Source organism: Limulus polyphemus, unplaced genomic scaffold (assembly GCF_000517525.1).
Source record: "Limulus polyphemus unplaced genomic scaffold, Limulus_polyphemus-2.1.2 Scaffold2299, whole genome shotgun sequence".
Taxonomy (NCBI): Eukaryota; Metazoa; Arthropoda; class Merostomata; order Xiphosura; family Limulidae; genus Limulus; species Limulus polyphemus.
In genome coordinates this window covers 27494-51222 of record NW_013667909.1, presented here as the reverse complement: position 1 = coordinate 51222, position 23729 = coordinate 27494, and the positions used below count along the sequence as shown (strand labels likewise).

The following is a 23729-nucleotide window of genomic DNA, read 5'->3' as shown; positions in this document are numbered from 1 at the left end:
TAAATAAACACGCAAAGAAAAACATTAAGTTATTCTTTACTTTTCTGTGGCTTATAAATAACGAAATACCATTACATCTCAATACATATTTCGGCAGGCGCTAAAAAAAATCGACAATTAAGCCTAAAGTATACCCTTTGTACGCGAAGCACGACTTTACCCGCTATATCATCTACAGCAGGGATTCTCAACTTTTCCTCCATCATTAACCCCCTCGGCTTGATGTATTTCCCCATTTACCCCCTTACTTCCATACAAAAAATTCATAGCCATCATAAAGGGACAGAAAAACAAGAAGGTCAGAAAAAAAAATATCATTCAGGTTTTGCACAAAAATAGCAATATACATTTGTATCACCAAAAAATAAAGAAAATAAAACATTCTTTTCTAAAGAAAAAATTATACAGTCCATTTTTATCACAAAAATAAAACCAAACAGAAACACCAGAAACATTATCAGTAGGAACACTGCTGATTCATTGAGTCAATCAGTTTGTTTATGCGAGGAGCTGTTGATGACAATGCTACTCTCATATCGTCATCGGCTTTCAATCGGTTCCTGGCCTTTGTCTTCATTGCTACTAAACTTGAGAACCCTGATTCACATAAGTCTGTAGTTACAAAAGGAACAAGCACTTGGAAGGCACGCTGAGTAAGGAGTGGGAACGAATCTGCGAGTTTCACCCAAAAAATAACACCAACCTTTTCAAATTCTTCTCTAAGAGTAGCTGAGGATTGAAGATCAATCAGCTCCTCTATTTCTGGGTCATCATCTTTCATTTCTGACAGTTCAGTGACAAAAGGTCTTATTAACCATCTCTCTGTTGGAATCATGTCTTTTGAAAAGTAGCCAGTGAAGTGATTCTTTAAGATTTTCAAATTTTCTGTGATGTCTTCATTTATCTCAGGTAACTCTCCAGATTTTTCCTCATCCAAGTTTGGAAAATTTGTAAAGTTACTTTGATGAACTCTCCGTGCCCATAAGTCCAGCTTTGTCTGCAATGCTGTCATCTTTTCACTTGCTTCAACAATGGTTACTGACGTTCTCTGGAGTTGTTTGTTGACCTGGTTAAGATGGGTAAATATATCTGAGAGGTACCCCAAACAGGCAATGAACTTCGGGTCAGCAAAGTCTTCACACAGCTTTGACTTCCGGTCACGAAGAAAAAACTCTAACCCAGTACGGAGCTCAAACACACGATTTAACATAAGTCCACGAGAAAGCCGCCTCACATCAGCATGCAGTAAAAGAATGGAATGCTCAGAGCCCATCTTATCACAAAAAGCTTTGAACAAACGGTGATTCAAAGCTCGGGCTCGAATGAAGTTAACAGCCTCAACAACTTTCTGCAAAACAATTTTCAGATTTTCAGGAAGAGTTTTTGTATCTAATGCATGTCTGTGAAGAACACAATGTGTTGTTATCACATGGGGTGCCTTTTGCTTCACAAGTGAAGTGAAGCCTGATCTCACTCTCATCATGGCTGGAGCTTCATCAGTACAGATTGAACCAACAATGTCCCATGTGAGATCGTTCTTTTCAAAGAAGTCTTGTATTTTCTGCATTATATCAATAGACTTTGTGGTTTGTTCGAGAGGTTCACAAAAGAGAAATTCATTTTTTAGTTCTTTTCCACATATGTAACGGACAAAAACAAGAAGATGTGAAAAATTGGCTACATCACAGGATTCATCAAATTGCAAAGACATTTTTGCTGGGCTAGATTTGATCTGTTCAATAACTTGTTGACAAATATCTTGCGACATTTCTATAATACGCCGATAAATTGTGCCATTAGAAAGGGGAATGGCTTGAATCTTCTGTTTTTCTTTATTCCCACATACATGTTCAACCATGTCTAAGGCACAAGGTTTAATCAGCTTCTTTGCTATGTCATGAGGTTTCTTTGCCTTTGCTATTCGCATCGCTACATGATAGGAAGCTGCAAGCATTGGTTTCTTCTCAGATACGAAGCCAAGTTTGGGCAGTGTTCCTGCAGCCCTAAACTTAGCTCTCTTTGCCTCAAATGTAGCACGGTCATCAGATGCATGGGCAGGATGTGTAGCTTCCAGATGCTGTTTCAATATTGAAGGTTTCAGTGACCCATTTCCAAGAACTTTTGAGCACAGCAGACACTGAAGCTTCTCCACACCATCCACAACAATGAAGTCAAAACCATATTGTACATATAAATTCAGGTATGTACGTTTCTTGGACAAAATCTGAAAAGAAATAATTATGAATTAGTGGTTTGTTTTTGAATTTCGCGCAAAGCTACACGAGGGCCATCTGCGCCAGCCGTCCCTAATTTAGCAGTGTAAGACTAGAGGGAAGGCAGCTAGTCATCACCACTCACCGTCAACTCTTGGGCTACTCTTTTACCAACGAATAGTGGGATTGACCGTCACATTATAACGCCCCCACGGCTAAAAGGGCGAACATGTGTGGTGTGACAGGGATTCGAACCCGCGACCCTTAGATTGCGAGTCGAGTGCCTTAACCACCTGGCCATGCCGGGCCTATGAATTAGTATAGTGACTGTATAGAACTGAACAGGATTGATTGACACTCTCCCTTCCTCCCCCTCCTCCCTCTCTCCCTCACGCATGCACACGAGCACACACATTCTTAACATTCTCTTTCTTTCTCTCTCTCTCTCACACACACACATTTTACAAAATAAAATTTAATTGAATTATTATTCAATCATCAGGTACATCAATTATTTACCCCCTGCCATGTAATTTTTTACCCCCAAGGGGTAAATATACCCCAGGTTAAAAATCACTGATCTACAGCAATTAATGCTAGTAATCATTGTCACAACTTCATTCATTTTCACATTGCGCGAAAGAAAATAATTACAAGTCTCAGCTGATATAGAAATGCGAGTTAGACACATATTATTTATGGATTTGTCTTAGAGCAAAGCCACATTGGACTATCTGCTGTATCCACTGCGGGAATCGAACTCCGGATTTTAGCGTTTCAAATCAGTAAAATTACCACTATCCCACCGGGAGATATTAAACGCATATATACACAAGAACTTTATTAAAAAACAATAACAAATACACGATGACAGTTGATTTTCGCACTTCTTGATACCATAATTTTTGAAAATACACTATTTTATAACTATTATACGTTTACAAGTATCTCAACAAGGCACATAAAAATCGAAAATAAGGCCTTAAGTTTATTCCCGCTAGAAAAATGAAATATTACACCATTTCTGTTATATCATATTACTTTAGGAGGAATAAAAAGTTGACACCATTGTGGAAGGATAAAGAAAAATAAGTGAAATAGGGACAAACTAAAACAGATTATTTTTACACTACTTGATACAATAATTTTAAAAATTCACTATTTTATAATTATTTTATAACGTCGCTTCATTTACAGTTTGATCAAGAAAAATTCTCAAGATCTTAGTCAAACTACCACACTTATATTTGTCTATTCTTCAAGTTCTCTAGTGTGTCAAAGATAAATTTGCATTGTTACAATTCACCGCGATTGAAAGAGTCTCCAACCATTATTAGTCTCAAAGTGGGTTCCTCGTCATCGAATTTGAACCCAACCATGAGTTATCAAACAAATATATTAACTTTATAATTAACGATACCGGTATCACTCAAACTAAACGTTTGTTGTAATAACATATTAAATTGTTTTTACAAATATTATTTCCAAACAACTTACAGTACTTTATTTTTGAGTGATAATATTAAAATGATGATTTTCGTATTATTATTTGGTGCTCTTAGTGTGAAATATTAGTAATTTTGAAAAAAAACAAAAACATTTGGTGTTTGCAACGCTTACAAACTGTAAAATGCATCTTTACAAGTTTCATTTGGTAAAGGTCCCTAATTTTAGGCATTATATTACCGCGATAGAACGCCTCTTTCAAAAGGAATGGCATGCTTTCAGTTTCACTGAATATAGATGAACTGTATAATTTAATTATAATATATGCAGCCGTTCAATTATATAGTTTAAAGTAAGTGTATGGTCCTTCAGAGATTTCTAGTTGATTTGGTATGCTCTGATACCTTAAAATTAAACTTGCTCATCCGCGTTTTACATTGTAAGTTACAGTGAAAGACAATTTAAAATTCAATCCAAGTTTTAATTTAGTAATACTATGTAGCACTACTAGTACTAGCAGATGTAGTGTAGTTGACATATTTTTACATACTCTCTTTTGCTTTCTTCTGTGTGCTCCTACTGTTACTGTCAGGAGTATTGGCATCAGCTAGCACTGTCGGCTTATTGCGTTATTGGTACAAATAAAACTTAAATTTAAAGTAATGTCAAATAAGATTAAGAGATTTATGCTATGGGTTATGCTAAGTGTTTGTAGCTGTTTTGATTTTTATAAATACTTTGTCTTTGAGTATGAATGTGGTGACTGTGCAGTACCATTACTACCTGTTTTAGGGTTGAAATATGATTTGCTAACTTTATGTTTTACAAAGTTGCAAACATTTACAAAATACACTTATAGTGAAAAATTAATTTTTTAAAAGGTAATACTAAATTGTATCACTATTAGTAATAGTAGGTGACCTTCTCATATGGGTGTTCCTTGGTGGATCAGTGGAAAGTTTCTGGATTTTTAATGCTAAAATTCATGTTATCATTTCCAGCAGTGGAAAGAGTGCAAATAGCCTTTGTTTGTTACAATTTGTGTAGACTTGTGCTAAAATTCTAGTAATATTCATAAATTCATAACATTTTAAAGGGACGAAAAGCTTATTAGCCCATCAAGGATGCCCCTTCCAGCTTCCAACTATAACCACCCCTTCCTACTCATGTATTCATCCAATCTTTTCCTGAACTCAGTTAAATTTTCTGCCTCCACCAACCTTGAAGGCAGCTCATTGCAAAAGCCAACCTTCCTGTTTGAGAAGTAATACTGTCTAAACTGCAGACAACTCCTACGCTGCCAAAATTTGAACTTACGATCCCTTGTCCTATTGTTTTCACTGCTAAACACAAAAAAGTGTGATGGATCTATATTATCAGTATCCTTAATAATCTTAAACACTTCGATCAAATCACATTTGACCCTTCTTTTCTCCAGAGAAAATAAGTTTAGATATTTTAGTCTATCCTCATAGGACGATCCCACCATCCCAGGTATCATCTTAGTGGCTCTTCTCTGATCCTTCTCCAACAATTCAATGTCCTTCTTGAGGAAGGGAGCCCCAAACTGTACACAGTACTTTGAAGGAGGCCTTAAAAGTGTTTGATACAGTGAAACAATAATATCCCTTGTCTTGTATACAATATTTCTATAGATGCTACCCATAATTCTATTAGCCCTATTGATAGCTACAATATACTATTGTTTATTTTTTTAGTGGCATGAAGAAGCAAGTTTGTATAATTGTAAGCAAGTTAAATAATTTTACATATTTATTTATTTACTGTGAGATGCATTATTTAATTCAACAGGATGTAACTCGCATTTTACATATAAAGTCACTCATCTCCCCTCTTTAATACTCTATCCCTATTAAATAGCCTGTAACCCTGTATTTCAAAGAAATTTCTGTCATCAAGATCAGCTATATTTAACCATGTTTCAGTTATTCCCATTGTAGCAAAATCCTCCATTCCTACCAGTGTTCTAAAGTCATCTATTTTATTTCTTATACTTCTAGCATTACAATAGTAACAATTAAGCCTATCCTTAGAACTACTTCTACACTCATTTCCCATGCTAAACTCTTCTCTGCCTCTTATTCTTTTTGCGTTTAGTTTTCCTGACTCTCACCAATCTCTAGACCTAGTTTGAAACTTCCCTTACAGCTGAGTTAATAGCCTTAGTAAACAAGCCAACTCCTACTCTATTTAAATGTAAACCATCCATTCCAAAAAGCTCCCTTCTTTCACTGAACTGATCCCACAAGCCCAACCAGCCAATTTGCCCATCCTTACATACTAACCTAAGCCTAGCATTTAGCCCTAGTGACCTACTTATAACTTCATTAATTCTGGGCAGTATCCCTGACAAAATTAAGTTATGGCCTTTTTCTTTAAATGCCTTTATCAACCCCTTGTACTTATTAATTAGCTCATCTGACCTGCCTTTCCCTACATCATTAGCCCCTATATGCACCACAAAAACTGTATCTTTGCCTGCCCCCTTTATTATATCTTCTGTTCTGTCAGTTATATTCTCCAACTGTGCCCCTGGGTAGCATAATCTGATTCTTTTCTCCCGATTTACCCCACAGACTATTCTATCCACATATCCTATAACTATAACCTCCTTATCATCCACATCTTTCTCTGACCCTTTTGTTTTCCTTCCTTCCAATAGTTCCTCATCTTTAGAAGCCGAGGGTTGAAATCTGTTGCTCAACAGAACAGGTTCATTATAACAAAATTCACTACTTTTTACTCTAATAGTACTCTTTCTAATTTCCTGAAAGTCATTGTTAGCTGATGCATCCCTTGCATGTAAAAGCTTAAGATCCTCCTGAAATCCTGCTACCATTTCCCACAATCTACACTTCTCTTTATATATTGCCTGTACTTTAATTATGATAGCCACCAACCTACAAACTCTGCATACAAATTGCACATTTTCATTACCAGCTTCCTTAAAAGTACATTCCAGTTCCGAGGTCCTAAATAAAACCCACTCATTGCACCCATTACACCTAGCAAACTGTGAATGTTTAACTCCTACACTAGTATTAACCATTGTATGTATACTTATAGCCTGAAAATAAATACTTGGTACCAAATAGCTGTAGCCTATTGTTAACACTGTTACTGTTGAACGTAAGGTTTAATAACCAATTATATATAATTTTTTGTCACTACTTTATCTTCACACTAAAGTAATAAAGTTTATCTTTAATTATATAGAACTTAATAATTTTTAGAACAATATATGTGACATTAATAATAAAATGTATTTAGCCTGATTTATATTATAACCTGCCTATATCTAGAAGCTGAATTTAAACAATTGGATCTAAGTTCAAGTAAACAAGTTAATTCTTAAAACACCAAGAGACAATAAACTAGTTTTTAGATTGTATTTATTTAGTAAAACAATGTACTTATCCTGTTTTATGATTTATTAGTAAGTTGAAATATACCTAAGCTTAAAGTACCATTACACATACTAGCCTATTTTAACACTGTAGTGATAATTTACATTCCTAAACTCTAAGTTAAAACTTTGACCATCTTTCTTTTATTTACGAATCTTGTTATGTCTAGTTATTATTGTGTTACTTAACCCAAATTACTACAAATTATAATAATAATATTTACAACTTTCAGAAATTATAATTTGAGTATAAGAGTTTAATATTTCAACATCTTCCCTCTTCAGTAGTTGATCGAAGCAGTAAATTTGTTTCTATAGTTTATACACTTCACGTGTCTTAGGAATGAGATTACTATAACTTTGAAATGTACTTGAACATATGTTAAGACAAAACTTTTTTTTTTCAGGATTGTGAAGCCATTTCTCTACATTCTGAATGTTCAGAACAGTACTTGAATGGATAATAATGAACTCTTGCTAGAAGTGCAAATAAAACATTAAAAGTAAAGTACATCAGTTAATAACACTTTCAATGCCAGTTTGCATAACTGTAGCTCATTTTAATGTTGGATGGAGTCTTGGACCCTCAACTATTGGGCTTCAATTTGTGTCATTGCCTCCAACTCGTGATTTAGAATGCTATTCATTATGTATTGTGTTTAGTAAGGAAGTTGGTCAAGTTTCTGTATATAAAATCAACTTAAATGAAGATTTGTTAGGGAAAAATCTGGCAACGTTAAGTACTACTTCAACAGTTAAAAACATATGTAACTTCTCTTTGGAGGTAAGTTGGCTTAACTTTTATATAATTGTAATTTAATAATTTTTAATACATGGACTTAATGAGTATTAACATTTTTTGGAAGTGTGTGAATAATGCAAATATAAGAACAGTTTCTAACTTTTCAATCATTCTTTAAAATGGTGATTCTTAAGCTTTTTTTTTTTCATAGACTATCTGAATTTTTTATTTTATCTCAGCAAACCAAAGTGGGACCTGCACACTATACTACAATTTCCTTTCCATAAATATGTAACCTTTCCATGGACCACCAGTAGTCCATTGATGCCAGTTTGAGAACCACTGATATAATACCTAAATCTGTTTTTACTTTAGAGTGATGTTATAATTTTCTTTGTGAAAAATAAAAAGAAATTTTAACTGAAAAGTTTTTTTTCAAACATTAGGAAAATATAAAATGTATGTTAAAAAATTAGACATAACAGGTCATGAACAGCTTACAGTTACTTCAAGATACCATTACATCAATAAAAGTAGGAAACTGGAATATTTTTTCTTTAAATATTTTTCTGAGAACTAGCTGTGTGACTTTATGCTTAAAACAATGTTAATCTTTGATATCAACTTGTAATTATTAGACCAGAGCAAGAGCTGAACACTAACTGTTTAGAGTACTTCAAAATATCAAAAACGTTGTACAAAACATCTAACTAGTGTTTGTCTGTCTTCATGTGTTGAAAACTAGATGGACATGGATGGTAAATGGTTAGTGTATTTGTATAAAAATAAAAATTCACTGGGGAATACCATTTATAAAACATTTCAAATGTAACCAATAAGAATATATTTCTCTAATACAGAAGTAGATCTAAACCAGGTAACTGTCTAATGTATTTATTTATGTTTTTAAAAAAACAAGAGTAAATCTTGACCAATAAAGATATATTTCTATAATATAAAAGTTAACAGAATTTAATTAGTAAGGAGGTGTTTTTGGAAAATGGATAAGAATTATTTCTGTAACACTAAAACCATGTCTAATATGTTTACTTTTATTTCAAATGCATTTTAGGAAATATTTGTGTTAGATGCCCCTGTTGAAAATGTACACATTTCTGATGACAATGTATTTGTTGTTACAAAAGGAGCTATCTTCAAGTCATCTTTAAAGTCAACATCAAGGTAAAGAAAGAAATGTGTAAAGAAATGATGATGCCTCCTTGATGATTATCTCATCAAGAATGATAACATTTATGGTTAATTTTGAATAGTAGCTAAGTTAGGATTAATTTAATGCTTAGAATAGAACTGCATTTAGCTGTTCTGTTAAGTTAGGGGGTGTGAAATTTGTGAAAAAACTTCTTGTCCAAGGGACAATATGCTAGAAAAATCTACTTGCCCTCTTCCTTTCCCACAAAACACATGCAAAACAAGCAGAATATAACTTTACTTATGATCTGATATAGAAATCATGGTCTTCATCAATACTGTTATGAACTAAAAATAGTTTTTTGTCATTTTTATTATTTTATATATTCCTAGAGCTGGAAATCAAACCTTACTGAGCTTCTACTTTAGACAAAAGCAATATAATAGTATTGTTGCATTAATTTAAATATGTTTGTTACTCTGTGTATGACTGAGAGTTTGTGAATTAAAATAATATTTGTGTATATAGTTTAGGTTTAAAGGTATGCATTTTGAAATGTTCATGTGTATGTGTTCCACAGTACAGAACTTTCAGGAAATTACATGGCTCCCTAGATATTTATCTGGGATGCTTTTCTAGAAATAGAACGAATGATGCAGTACAATAGTACACTTACAGAGGTGTGGAATTCATAACACACAATGCTGATGATAATAAGATTTACAGTTTTACTTTGCCCATTAAACAAGTATATAATTTTCACATTGTTTCAGAATGTGTTAAATATGCTGCATTGCATATGGAAAATTGAAAGTTGAACTTCTATTATTTATTATGTACGTTGTAGGAGGAATTAACGAAAGTTAATATAAAAAAGCATCTATGGACTGATCATAATGTATGTATTTATTTTTAAGAGATCACAGATCAGTATTCTTAATTTTTAAGTTGTATGTTTACCTTTTTGAAAGTCCTCTATGAATGTCTTACAGGAATACGGTGTTTTGAAATAAAATTTAATTAGTGAGATTAAAGTGCAAATATATATCTTAGGTTGGAATACATCAGTGATTGGCGTTCTGTGTGCCATGTATGGCTCTCTAAGGGTCAACCTGAGGCCTTCTGCATTCTAAAAAGCATAATTTACTGCAAAACATAAGCAGTTTGCAAGAATTTATGCTGTTGCAAGCTAAGTCTAGGTGCTAGATAATTATTGTAAATTTTTATCATTTATTTTTTGTATACCATACTTTTTTAAGTTGTCAATAGAGAAGGTGGAAGTCTGTTGCAAGGTAATAGCTGCTATAAGGAGTGATGTTATAGTTTGCTGGCTTATGGGGTGTTTGAATGCCACACATATAGCCTATGGATTACTGTAGCTTAGACTGCACACTACTAGAGTAGACTGACTTGATATAACATTGACCCTCTTTATATTCCTTTCAAGTTGAGGACAAACATCACTATAGTTCTTATTTATAAAAATTCTACATACTCAGTAGCAGATATGAATAAAAGCTGATGCATTAAGCCTGCTTAATACTTGTTAATGTGATTTCACATTTGCTTCTCATTATGGAATTTCCTTTGTAATTGTTGATTGATGCATATTTTCTAGAGAAAGAGCTTTGGAGGAGGATGTTTTTAAGTCTTTGTTGAATGAGAGCTCAGAATCAAATTGCAGACATCATCAACCTGTAAACCTTGACAGGTCTTCTCTGTGGCTTGAAAAGCAAATCATATGCACTGAACTTGTCCATGAGAATAGATTCTTAACATGTGTGGAAGACAACCTTTTTTGGACTTTTCAGGTTTTTAGTTTGTTAAAAAAAAATACAAATGATTTAGCTGAAATAGCAATACCAAAAGGAAGAAAAAATGTTGCAGACATTGTCTGTTTCACAGATGAATCAAGTATTTTGGAGCTATGCAAAGGTATTTTTTGTTTCATTTTGAGCTTCTTTTAGTAAGTTTTTAATAATTCAGTAAATTACACTAATTTGGATAGTTAAAATACAAATGAAGTACAATTATTAGTTGTAATAAATGAAATTGCTGTCTTGTTGAATTTTTTGGATCAATGTGACCAAGCCAAAGTGTTAACTTTTAGATTTGCTTGCTCTTGCTAATTTTAGAAACTTTAGGTAATATTGCATTTTTGGTAGTTAACTTAAGTCTCCTTTGACCAGGCATCAGTGCTGAAAAGAAAGTGTTAATTATTTTCTGAAATAGTGTACTTACCAAAGTATAGATGTACACACGTTATATTCTTGTATCTTTCAAGCAAACTTAAAGTGTTACTCACCGAGTGCAGGTCTATATCAATTACCTTCTCATATTTGTCAAAAAATTGAAAGTAATGTTTATCACAAGTAGTTAAAACGGAAGATAAAACTTTGTATCAAATGCTCAAAACAGAATTCCTTTAAATATTTCTTTTTGGTATTTCAATGAAATCTAATGTTTTTAACATGCACTTAAAAAGTACATGTTTAACTTGGAAATCAAATGGAAATTATTAGAGAAACTTGAAAATGTGCTTTTTTGCAAGTTTTGAAATATTTGTTCTGAGAATGGACATAATAATTAAATCATTGAAGTATTTAGAGGTTTTTTTTTAGTTTTGAAGTTTTGCTATTTCATGTGATTAGACTTCCGTATTCTTTTTTATCCCGATTAAGATGTCTTCAATGAACCAGGAAAACCAGTCTTTCTTAGTGTTTCTCCACCATCACATACCCTTGATTCTAGTGTTGTCAGAGGATCAAGTTTAGAAATGCAGCAAGATCTGTATTCTTCCTTGTTTGGCCCTGATTCTGCATTACTTGGAAGTTCTGTCATTCTAATAGGATTACCAGATGGGCGTGTGATAAGTTGGACCATGACAGCTGGAGAAAGAGTGAGACAGAAAGAGACAAATATTAATTTAGTTTGTGACTTAGAACAACCTGTTGTTGGAATATTTCTCACTTCGTTAGTAAAGAGTGATGGTATGCTACTTTTTTATGTTTTTCTATCTTCATTTGCATGTTGATACATCTCAGATTTTAAAATCTTTTACTTGACAATACTGTCTGTCAAGTGCTTCTGTCTTGAATTGTATTACATAATGCTGATTTAATTTAAATATCTTGTGTATTACCCCTCTCTTATTTTTAAACATGGATTTCACAAATGCTACTCAACCCCTCTGCACCACCAAAAGCTATTACCTTGCACACTTATGTGTAATTTCCTGTATATAACACAAACCCTGAACAAAGTTCCCCCTACACATATCAAAGCATATTGTGCTAGTCTATGATGTAATCATTATTAGACTATAGCCATCCAGCAGTAAGAGGGTGACACTTCTTTTTTGTGCAGTAATCCCTATAAGTGCTAGCACATGAACACAGGCTCATTCTTTTCTTAGCACTGCTTGTCTTCAGTTGTGTTTTTTCATTAGATTTAGTGGCATTTTTATACTTATTATTCTAACTTTTCATTACTATTTATTGCACAGTCTTTCTTTACATAATTTTTTCATATTAAACTTATCTATTACAATTTTCCTCTGGATTATCTTCTACTTGATTTGCTGTTAATCAATTTAGTACTTTTGGGACAAATGTTCCATTGTCTGCTCTTGTGTTTAATTCAACATATGGGTTTTTTCCAGTATTCTTTAAGGTCATCATTAGGTCTATGCATCATTGCTATATTTGGCTAATTATCTTTTATGTTCCCATGTTTCTGACATTAAGGTTTTTCACACTTCTTTATAGGAATCATCCAATACTTTCATGGGGACTGGAGATGCCGATAATCAGTGATATTACCGTCATGGTGTATCATGTTGGTTGTTCCGTTTTGATTTCTGATCCAGAATTATCGACTTCCTGCTTCTGTTACTTTAGCCGAACCTTCCTCATCTTTTGGGTGTTTCAGCGCAATTGTTTCTATTCCTGCTTTTGTTTCTCATTCCCTGTTCTCATTGTGGATCAGGTACTTTCACTTTTGTCCTTCACTGCTTGGATTCCACAATCTTGTTTTCTCTTACTCCATTAAATTTCTTGCTGAATCTCAGGCTCTGTTGTTGCTTGAGCTTCATTCACCTGAATCATTTCTTCCAGTTTAGGAATTTATTTTTCCTTCCTTTTTCTTTCTCTCCATCTACTTGTTTTTATCTCTTACTCAATTCTTTGTTCATTATCATGCTTCACATTCATTTTGAGGCTTTCCATTATGACTATGTCAGCTTTACTGGAGCAATTTGCACATAACTATTTTTCATCTTTCTCTAAGTTTTTCCATTTTGTCTTGGCTACCTTGTTTCCTTTGTTTGTGGGGTATACTTTGTTAGATTGTCCTACTTTTGAACTTTCAATTTTCTCGTTCTCCTCTTCAGAACCTCTATTTTGCACCTTTTTTGGTGTGTGTGATATGATTTTTTGGGGTGTATTTCTTATACATTGGTATCTAAACCCATTGTCTGTTCATTTGCTGTATAGGGTACAATCTGCATCTGGCAGTTGAATGAGAATGTGCTGTATACAGTACAGCTCACAAAACGTCTGTGCATATTTAAAGCAGTCTGTAGACTCCTTCCACTTATGTAAGTGGATTTCCATATCTGTGGTGAGCATAGTGCATTTTATGTTTACCATAAAAAAAACCTACAACCACACCTTCCCACTGCCTCTGTTCTAGCAAGGTGCAGTTCTGGATGCCTGAGTTCTTTCCGACATCTGGTCTCCAAGGGTAAGATTTCTCTGTCTCTACACCCTCAAGCTGGTGTCTATGTGTAGGCTTGTCACCACTTCTGTCTCACCTATCTGATCTTCTTATGATCAATTTAGGCATCTTTTGTTTTCTTCCTTCTCTCAGCAGCAAAGCACTAACTCCCAGAATTTCTGTTTTCCTGACTCTGGACTTTCTCTTGTGGGCCCACAACCATCACATTCATTTGTCAATCTCTCGTGTCTGGTAGCAGACTGATTATCTCATCCAGGCCTGGACCCTTCCCACAGTGTGGTTTTTCTATGTCTTAGTGTTTTCAGTGGATTTGCATCAACAATGGGTATCTTCCCATCACTGTCTTTCCAATTAGCTTCCACTCCTCACTTCCACTCATTTAGTATCCAATCCCAGACTATAGCTAGTTGGGTTCAACCTCCATTGACATACTTCTCCTTTTTCTATTGCAAGAACCACCACTTACTTTTGTCTTGGCCTCTTCCTGCACAATGTATCATAGGGACAAGCTCATCTTCTTCCCAGATTGCCTCAAAATATGGGTGGCTTAAGAGTGTGATTCAATGTTTTCTCCATTCATTCTCTCTTCTTCTTTCTACCATTTACTATCATTTCAACCAAAATCATCTTCTTTGTTCTGAAGTGTCTGTTATTATCTTATGGCTTCTCTTGCCTTCAGCTGTCAATGTCCCCAATATGTGATTCTGCAGGTGGAGCTATGGAGACCCTGACACATTAGTGTTTCATTAATTACAACACAGGAAGGTTTCACTTACCTTGGCTTTCATCTCCCTCAAGTTACTATATTTCACTCTTTGCAGTGGTTCTGAAGATTAGTTGTTTTTTTTCTGTTCTTTTTAGATCTCACAACCATCTTATTCAACATGTGTATATATCTGTATTGTAAAGACAATGTAACACTCAGAGTTGTCAGTGTTGCCTCATAGGGAATGCTTACCCACAATCCACATTGAGCAGGGGAGTAGGAGTATAGGTGTTAAGTCCATCTGCCCCTGCTCTATACCCACTGTTGTAGATGGGTTTCCCAAAACTAGCTTCAGTATGCATATATATATATATATATATATATATATAATTGTCTTACAGGTTGTTCTGCACCTGAATTTAAAAAAAAGCATCAGGTGTGTGCCTTCTGTTGTTAGTCACAGTAAACCATTACATTTCCTCTCAGCCTGATGACAAAGGTACATGCACCTCTCCGATGTTCTCCCCTATGTGAATTCCTCCCCCAATTTCTTTTAGTGGAGTATGGGAAAACCCATGTTTCTCCAGTCCCAAGCTGCTGGGGGAGTTGATGTGGAGAGTTCCTAACTGGGCGATGCAATATTGGTATGACACAGAGTGGATGCACCCATCTTTTCAGAGGTAAGACTGGAGTATTGTCTGGTAGTGTAATATAGGACACCTCACTACATTATGAACCAAGGGTTTAGGTCCAACCAGATTGGTCTTGAGTTCACCTCAGAACACTGGTGTGAAATACTATTCCAAGTATCAGGTTTTTGTGATATCTTGTGTAGGTATTTCTTTAATATGGAATGGCCTGACTTATAGCCCTAGCCACACTACACATTCATGCTGAGCTGACTACCTGTGTGATAATGGATGGTTTAGCAATCTGAAATTCTGCCCACCATAATGACACATAAGTATCCAGCAAATGAATTTTCTGACAATACCTTTTGCTCTACCACTTCTATTGGCAAAGAGTATTCCTTGCTTGAGATGGATGTGGTCTCTCTCACTGAGTGCTGCCCCACTAGGCTACCTCTCTTCCTCTTGGATGTTGCATTCCATGGGCATTCCCTCTCTGACATGGTTTTCCAAAAGGAACTCATAATTTTATCTGCACTGGTCTCTTCACTAACTTCAATATGGGTTTCTAGCTCTTGGTAGTTCACAGAGGTGAGTAGAGTTTCTGAAGTCAACATGTTCTTCACCTGAAAATGCATTTCAGTTAGATATTCACCTCCCTGCACTACCTCCCATGCCACTTCCAGTTTGCCTTTTCAAGAATTAGCCTGTGTTCATGTGCTAGTGCTCATGGGGGATTACTGTGCCTGGAGGATGTGTAGTTCTCCTATTGGTAGAGGATATAGTCTAGTGATGATTAATATCATATGCTGGTGCAATATCTATTGACATGTAGTGATGAGAGCTTTGTTTCAGGCCTGGGGCATTTGCAGGAAATTACATAGCAGTTCATGCGAAGTAATAGCATTTGGTGGTACAGAAAGGAGAGTATTTGCCAGAAATTGTTGACATTTGAAGCAAGGCACATGAAGCATTACTTCTTGTCAAATGTTAGTGATAAGATAAAGCAACAAACACAACTCTGTATCATTTTCATTTAATATCTTATTAACTTTTGTGTTTATAAATTAAAATTAAAGGTGAATTTTTGCACATTTACAAAATTACTTTTTTAAATAAATATGCAGCATAAATTATGTTTGTCTGATATTTTTTTAGTGTTTTACATCCCAGAAAGCTCAAAATCTCTATAATTTGGTATAGCTATATTTTGTTAATGGAACAAAAGGTCATGTAAATATATCATATGAAACATGTATCATTGGAAAAATACTTGTGAAAGCATAACGTATGACATCTAAGGACAATAAGAAGCCTGTTGGTCCACAGAGGTTGTCCTATCCACTTAACAAATACATTCAAATACAGCCCTGATCATTTGAATATTTATTGAGCTCTCACCTATACTCCCCTAAATTTAACCACCATATCTGTATGCAATCACTCTGAATGCCAACTTTCATGTTAGAAAAGTAAAACTTGTTAAGGCTGAAGATGACTCATACTCTGCAGAAATTTATATTTTTGCTCCCTTATCATACCATTTTCACCATTTCTTACAAAAAAGAATAAATACTATTAGTACTATCAATTCTTGTAATAATCTTGAACATCCGAGTCATATCCCCTCAAACTAAGGGATAAATAAAAATCAATTAGTCTTGTGGAAATTTTTTTCTGATAAAATTTGTGTGGATAAGATTCTATTGTTTTATGTTTTATTTTGTAAATGTAGTGTAAAGCTTTATTCATTCTGCTAGATTACGTTTCAGGTTACATTAGATTTATTATGATTAGTGTTTTATAATGTGAACTGGAATTTATAAAACAAACATTATAATTACTGATATTTTTCTGATTCGGTAGAATATTCAAAACCTCTTCATCTTGTCTGTATAAAATTCTGTAAATGTCTTTATGATTTTTTGAATATTAAGACTAGCAGTTATCAATATTTTCTAGGTCTTGATAATTTTCATGACAATTTATTATATACAGTAGTAGACCTTGATAGAAGGAAGTGACCATATTTAAAGAACAAAAATATCTGTAAAAGAGTTGTCTATGTTAAATCCTTTTTCTTCCAAGTTTAAGACTTGTTCATGTTATTACAGTTTTCAAAGTAATGGTAAACAAACAATCATGATATTAGGTATTGTACCACAAGTGTCATGTAGAAAAATATGGCTTTAAGTATGAAAGCAAAGAAATTTTTGGGATTCTAATGTAATGCATAAGTAATTGCAAAGTATACATACGAGTATGTATTAAACAAAAAAGTATTGGCATTTATATGTAGCTTATGAATTGAATAATATTGTGGTTAAAGAGAAATCATTATCACACAATATGTACTGTAATTTTTAATAAAACTCTGCATGGTGTGGTGCTTAGCCAGTTCATTATTTCTTTTATTTTTTGGTTTAGCACAAAAGCCTGGAGACTGTTTACTCATGGTAGGAAAACAAGGCAAGATAGTATTGGTGCGTATCTATGGGTCTGGATCACTAAACTTTTCCTTCATTCACATTCCATCACCAGTTTGTTCCAAAGCTCTTCAAGTTAAAGATAACATTATATTACATACTGCTGATAAACAAGTGTGGATATCAGAATTGAAAACCACTGACTGTGTTGAAGTGACAACCCGCAAAACTGGTATTAGTGGAGTCCATGTGCTAAAGCTGACAGAATTGAATGGTGAGTATTTGTGAAAAAGTCTAGTATATGAAATGCTTTAGTGCTATCAGAAAGACTTTTTATTGAACTAATAGAATAAAGAATAATATATATAAGGAGCTATTGTAACAATTCTGTGATATTCTTTAGTCCTAGTAGATAAATCTTACAAATAGATTTTCTCAAGTAAGTGATTCCTGACATTACCTTCCTAAATTTATTCTAGATGATAATGTTATCTTTTTTTTTTGTACATGTGCATTAAAATATCATTGCATGTATTATAAATACAGTATGATTTTATCTTTACTGTGATAGCATTAATACAAAAAAATTATCAAAATTTTTAAACATAGTAAAGATGGTTGACTTATAACAGTATAAGTTACTTTTAAATCAAAGGTCAGATCTCAGCTGTAACTAGTAGTTAAACTTGATTTAGTGGTGAAAAAGTGATGATATGCAGGTATCATGAAGTATATCACTGTTAATATAGCGTATGAATATAGCTTTATTCACACTATTTTATAAAAATTCAGTATATTTTTTGCTCTCAGTTAAAAGTTATAGGTGAAGACCATGTGTCCAGTTTGAATTGTGCTGATTCTGCTTTTAGGAACTGTCACATATGGCTGAAGGCTAAGCTACAGACACAACTGTTTTCAAACCTGATTGCATTGCAATGATTTCATTGGGTTCCTAGTATGTTGGTTACTTGTGTAGATCAGGCCACGGCAAATATTTTCAGATCTAGGAGCCAGGTCTGATATAGAAAAGTTATGGAATATATTTTGAGTTGGTTGTGTGGTTAAGGTATGAGAAATACAGTTTTACATTAAAAAAAAAGGATTCATTATTAAACTTTATTATGTTACATATATTAAAGTTAAACTTGAATATGTGCATTTATTAAAATAGTAGACCAAATAACTATAACTTAGGTGGATTCTTGCAATGACTGAAAGTAAAATAATCACTGCGATATTGACAGGCCAAACAGGTTGTTTCAGAATAGGTCTAATCTAGTCATCACTATAACACTGTATAATGATAAGGAAAGGCCTTTTGGTATGCATAATCTAACTTCACTACTGTTAGTACCGGGAAATGGAGGTTATATTTATTTACTTTCACAGCAATTAGTGCATGCTAAAAATCACATGATATCAACAACCACTTGATAGTATTGCCTGAACTGCCTTTGGTCTCGTCTGAGTCTAAACATGCATGCTGATTGGTGGAATTGAAAGAAAGAAGAAAAACAAAATGGCATAAAATTAGTAACATGTTTTGCAACTGCAGCACTTTATTCCTGTAAAAACATGAAGTGTTGAATCTGCCATTAAAATCCTAGAAACAAAGTTCGATTTCAGACACAAAGAACGTGAAAATAATTCTGGACTTCCAATTGTCCATAACTGTTTTAGATTTGAGTTCTATTTATCACTTCCCTACTCATGAATAAAATGGGAGAAACTACTAGAGGCCATGATGATTTGTCAAAGCCTGGTGTAGATAGATACGTCAAAAACTATGATATCTCCTTTATGGGAATGAGGCTTGCCTAATGATGTGGATAACATGAGCATCTGGAAACAAAACATAATATGAAGTTTTCTAATATAATGACAAACTAAGGTAGAATTCTCAACTTCACGTAAGTTCAAGTCTTGTGTATTTCTTTTTTCATCCAGAATAAGTTAAATTCTTAAGGGAAAGAAAAAATATATTTTGATTAAGATCTTTGTCTAGCAGACATCACATGTCAAATTTCATTGTTATTTTCTTCAATAAAGTGTTGTTAATTGAGCATTTTGTACCAGTCTGTTTGATATGTGGCAAAGTCAGTCTTAATTACACCTCTGCTAAACAGGTCTAATGAATCTCTGGTTATTATGGATTAATAGTTTGCATTTTGGTGGCTAGAGTTAATAAAAATTCATTGTTTTTTTTTTTTTACTTTTGTTAAGTTGTAAATGCCTTTATTCAGAACATAGAGAAACGTACCTGAACATACCTTACTACAGATATATATACTAAACTAATTATGAAAGAGTGAAAGTAGTAGTTATTTCAACTATGACATGGTAAAATACATAATAAACCAAGATAATATAAAATCCTTTAGACAACTAATTGTGCATTTTTCATAAATATTTTATATAGGTACAAGTGTACAACATACAGTGCAATCTGACGAATACAAATTGATTTGGATTATGTACAAACTGATTGAACTATAAATGGTAATATACAGTATGCTAATTTATAATATTAAATAGAACTAGGCGATTTGTGGTATTTGCTAATCAATTAATTGATCGACCCATTAATCGATTAGTACAGTGTTATTCATAAAAAAAAAAGTTATGATGGCAGGTGCTGTCACACACTTATCTTCCTTATACTGATGAGTAATTTAAAATTAATGACGATGGCAAATATATTCTTAGTAGCTTTGCCATAACAAGGACGAGGTGAGTACTAAGTACGTTTGGTAGCAGTATTTCAATTACTTGAATAGGTGGAATAATCTAAAACAATAGTAATTGGAAACACTAATTTTGATTATATGATCATTTTTGAGGCAGTTGATATAATCGTGAATTTTGATTATACAGTAAATATGTGACACTAATCAACATAATCCATTCAACCTGCCCACTTAATATATATAAACTAGGGATGCACGGGTACCCGGCCAGATATTCAGCCCCAGCCGGCTATTGGGCTACCTAGTAATACTCGGTTCTGGCCGAGTGTCAAAGTTAGGCATCTAAACCCTAATCTTTGTGGCAACTAATGCAGTACTGAAAGTTTCATTAATTAATGGTTTAGTTAAAAAAATAAACGTGTTCCAAGCAACAAAGACTGACCATCCTCTGAAAGTCAGGGATTCAGAAAACAATACGGGTTAATAACAGGCACGGCTTGAGAAGTGGATTTCTGGGGAAGGTGGGGTTTTGAGAACAATAGGAGTTAGGGTTTGAGAAGTTGGGGCTAGGCATTGAAAGTAAAAATTGAATTTTCTGTTGTTGATTATTCGGTTAAATGCAATGAATGTCAATTTTGTTTTTGTTTATAATTTTTATGTATGTTTTTTTTTCTTTAGGGGGGCGAGGGGAGTACTCGGTCCTGGTTGACACCTGGACAAAATAATGTCTAGAATGAAGTAATATCTATGAAAAGGCAACACTAACTTCACTCTTTATCACATCACTGATGTTTTCTGCAACTTCCTTATATACCTGTAACTAATTCTGTTTTACATGATTGGAATGAAGTAATAAGACATATTGTTAGAAGGTCACACATACTGTAGGGATGATAAACAAGTGGATCCGGAAAATTTCCAGTTGTGTAACATAACATCCTGACATTACCCACCTCTCTAACAAAATATGCATTCACCATGACCACACACACACAGACACACAAATTGAAATAAACATCAACATAAGAATTAAAACTTTATACCAGTAATTCTGTATGCATCTTTCAAAATCACACTTCTGGCACTAAAAATGTGTTATAACCCATATGATGGGTTTATGAGTTTTACTTGCTATCTGGAGTAATCAAAGCTACAGAAGGTGGTTGGTTTTTGGTTCCAACAGTTTATTCTATTATATATGAAGTAAAAAGCAATATAAAACTGGTGAAATAAATTTCAATTAATTTCTCAACTCCACCTTGTATGATATTTTTGATATTTCATTAAGGCACAGCATAAAATACACCAAAGGTTATATAGTGTGACCCATATATGTGCCCATTGTAGTGCTCTAGAATGGGAATATACATGTGCTTATGAGAGAGAAAGAGTGCAATTGATGGTATACATTATCATTGTTTATAACACTAAAGACACCAATCATTTATTCACTTTTCAAAACAGTGTAATTATTCTGATATTTACATTTTCTACAACTCTTATACAAAATAAAGTTATCCTAACATTCATAGCTATATATATTCAATGTGCTGTATACTGTAATATTTTATTTCAGACTTCACACTTGAATGAAACATATGAATTGTCTTGACTTGCTACTAAGTAGAATTTGGTTTGACAGAAATAAAATGTTTGTTCATAGACCAGTTAGATCACAGTCAAGTCACAATTTTTGGTGCTCCAAGATCAATAATGAATATAAAAGAGTAGCAGGAATATATCTTTGCAAAGAAAGTTGCCATAAAATAACCCCTACTTTTTCTTTCCTGTACAATAAAACATAATCTAGAAAAATAATAAAGACCATTATTAAAAAATGGAGTATCGGGGAAAGTAACAGGGCACCAGCATGCTGTTTTTAAAATAACAGAAGAGTTCAAAATGTATATTAACTAACATTTTCAGTACAAGTTATTGGAAGAAAATTGCAAAAATTAAATATGATGTAGGGATGGCAATGCCAAAAAGTACAGAAACAAGGTAGGGATGAATATGCAAAACCATACAAAAAATCACTACATAAGTAGCCAGTAGGTACTGAAGCAATCTTTCAAGCTTATGACTTATTAGCCACTATAAGTCTGCTTAGCACTATTCAGGTTAAATGCTTTATTCAAACCTGAATTCATACAACTGACAGGAATTCAATATTTAGTTGTAGATAAGTTACTCTTGGAAATATTTGGCTACTTATGTAGTGATTTTTCTGTGGACTTGTGTATTCATCGCTATCTTGTGTCTGTACTTTTTTGGCATTGCCATCCTTAAATCATACTTAATTTTTGCAATTTTTTTATTCCCCCCTCACCCCCCCCCTTTTTTTAGCAATTTCATTGAAGTTGGTTGATAAGTGAAATTTATTTTTATCTTTACAATTCAGTGGTAATATATATAATTAATATATCAGTTTTGTCAGTTTCTTCATTGCACTTGTGGAATGACCTCAGATATCATACATTTGGCTACAAATCTTGAGGAACATACAGTAAGGAAAGAACACAAGAAAAATGTATAGCTATATCATCCATGTATTCATGTTTGCATTCTTTTTGCTACTACTATACCTACTTCATGTTACAAATACAAAATGTTTTTATAACTTTTTTGCAATGTTTTTTTCCTCTGACTGAAAGTTAGTATATTCTATGAATGTGTGTAATAAAATTTAATATTATGTATATTGATTTTTTTTTTCTTGTACTCCTTCACTTCATATATGACATAGTTGGCTCCCTAAAGACACTGATTGCATAGTCTTAGTCAGACCATTTAGTATGTTTTATGTTATATAAAGGTTTTACATGCTATATATATATTAGAGAGATGCACTGGCACCTTTTTTTGCAGATAGTGCATACTGCCAGATGCAAGTAACATATTTTTAGATAATTTCAATAATATTTTCAAAATTAATTAATTCACATTCTGTACCAGTATAAATTCATACAAAGCTATCAGCATGAAAAAATGTACTATTTTTTAAATTAGTTAACCATGGGCTTAGTGACACTGACCAATCCTTCCCCCCAGATATGTGAAACTAGACATGCTATTTTTTTTTACTATAACTGAATTTACTAAGTGTGTCTTCATGAAACTTGGCAAGCTTTTAGTAAATGTTAAAAGTCTGTTATGCACAATCTCTCTGTGGATTTTGGAAAAATTTACTGAGTCAGTCTCAGTGAAAGGTGATTATTATGCTAAGAATAAAAATACTTATTTTTATCTTAGTTTTCATATTTAATTCATAACCTCTATAACATCCTAAATGAATATCAAAAGCTTTTTGGGGAAACTTTATATTTTATCTCATTTTCTCTGCCCCAACACTAACTGTAGAGAAATCATCAATATGAAATGAAAATTTGAAAAATATGATATAAAATTAGTAATATCATATTTTTTTCCTTTGCATTAACTGCAGTACTGATCAGAAAGTTCCAAATTACTTATCGTAGGAGTTTCAACTATTAACATTTTCATATCTGTTTTCTTTTAATCTCATAGTTTTATTGCTGTGCTTTTGTACCCACTGAAGCAGTAAT

General features: G+C 33.3%; 2 protein-coding genes across 2 annotated transcripts in view; one reads left to right on the top strand and one right to left on the bottom strand.

The window, feature by feature from the left end:
• Positions 1 to 457: 457 nt before the first annotated feature.
• LOC106466552 (protein ZBED8-like) lies at positions 458 to 6729 on the bottom strand. Its single transcript, XM_013926845.1, has 2 exons — positions 6589 to 6729; positions 458 to 2224 (listed from the first exon to the last, which is right to left on the bottom strand). The coding sequence occupies exons 1-2, from the start codon at positions 6727 to 6729 to the stop codon at positions 458 to 460; spliced, it is 1908 nt and encodes a 635-aa protein (XP_013782299.1).
• LOC106466551 (Fanconi anemia core complex-associated protein 100-like) overlaps positions 3896 to 23729 on the top strand; it is a gene marked incomplete at its 3' end in the record, with an annotated part of 42383 nt that continues 22549 nt past the window's right edge. The window contains exons 1-6 of the mRNA XM_013926844.2: positions 3896 to 4098; positions 7494 to 7870; positions 8901 to 9010; positions 10597 to 10913; positions 11660 to 11968; positions 17478 to 17750. Coding sequence (XP_013782298.1) covers positions 7619 to 7870; positions 8901 to 9010; positions 10597 to 10913; positions 11660 to 11968; positions 17478 to 17750 — 1261 coding nt within the window. The remainder of the gene's footprint in view (positions 4099 to 7493; positions 7871 to 8900; positions 9011 to 10596; positions 10914 to 11659; positions 11969 to 17477; positions 17751 to 23729) is intronic.

Excerpts from the sequence above, each read along its gene's own strand:
- LOC106466552 (XM_013926845.1), bottom strand. The coding sequence starts at position 6,729 with ATGGTTAATACTAGTGTAGGAGTTAAACATTCACAGTTTGCTAGGTGT. Across the intron at positions 2,225-6,588 it reads ATGTGCAATTTGTATGCAGA|ATTTTGTCCAAGAAACGTAC; the intron begins GTTTGTAGGTTG and ends ATTTCTTTTCAG.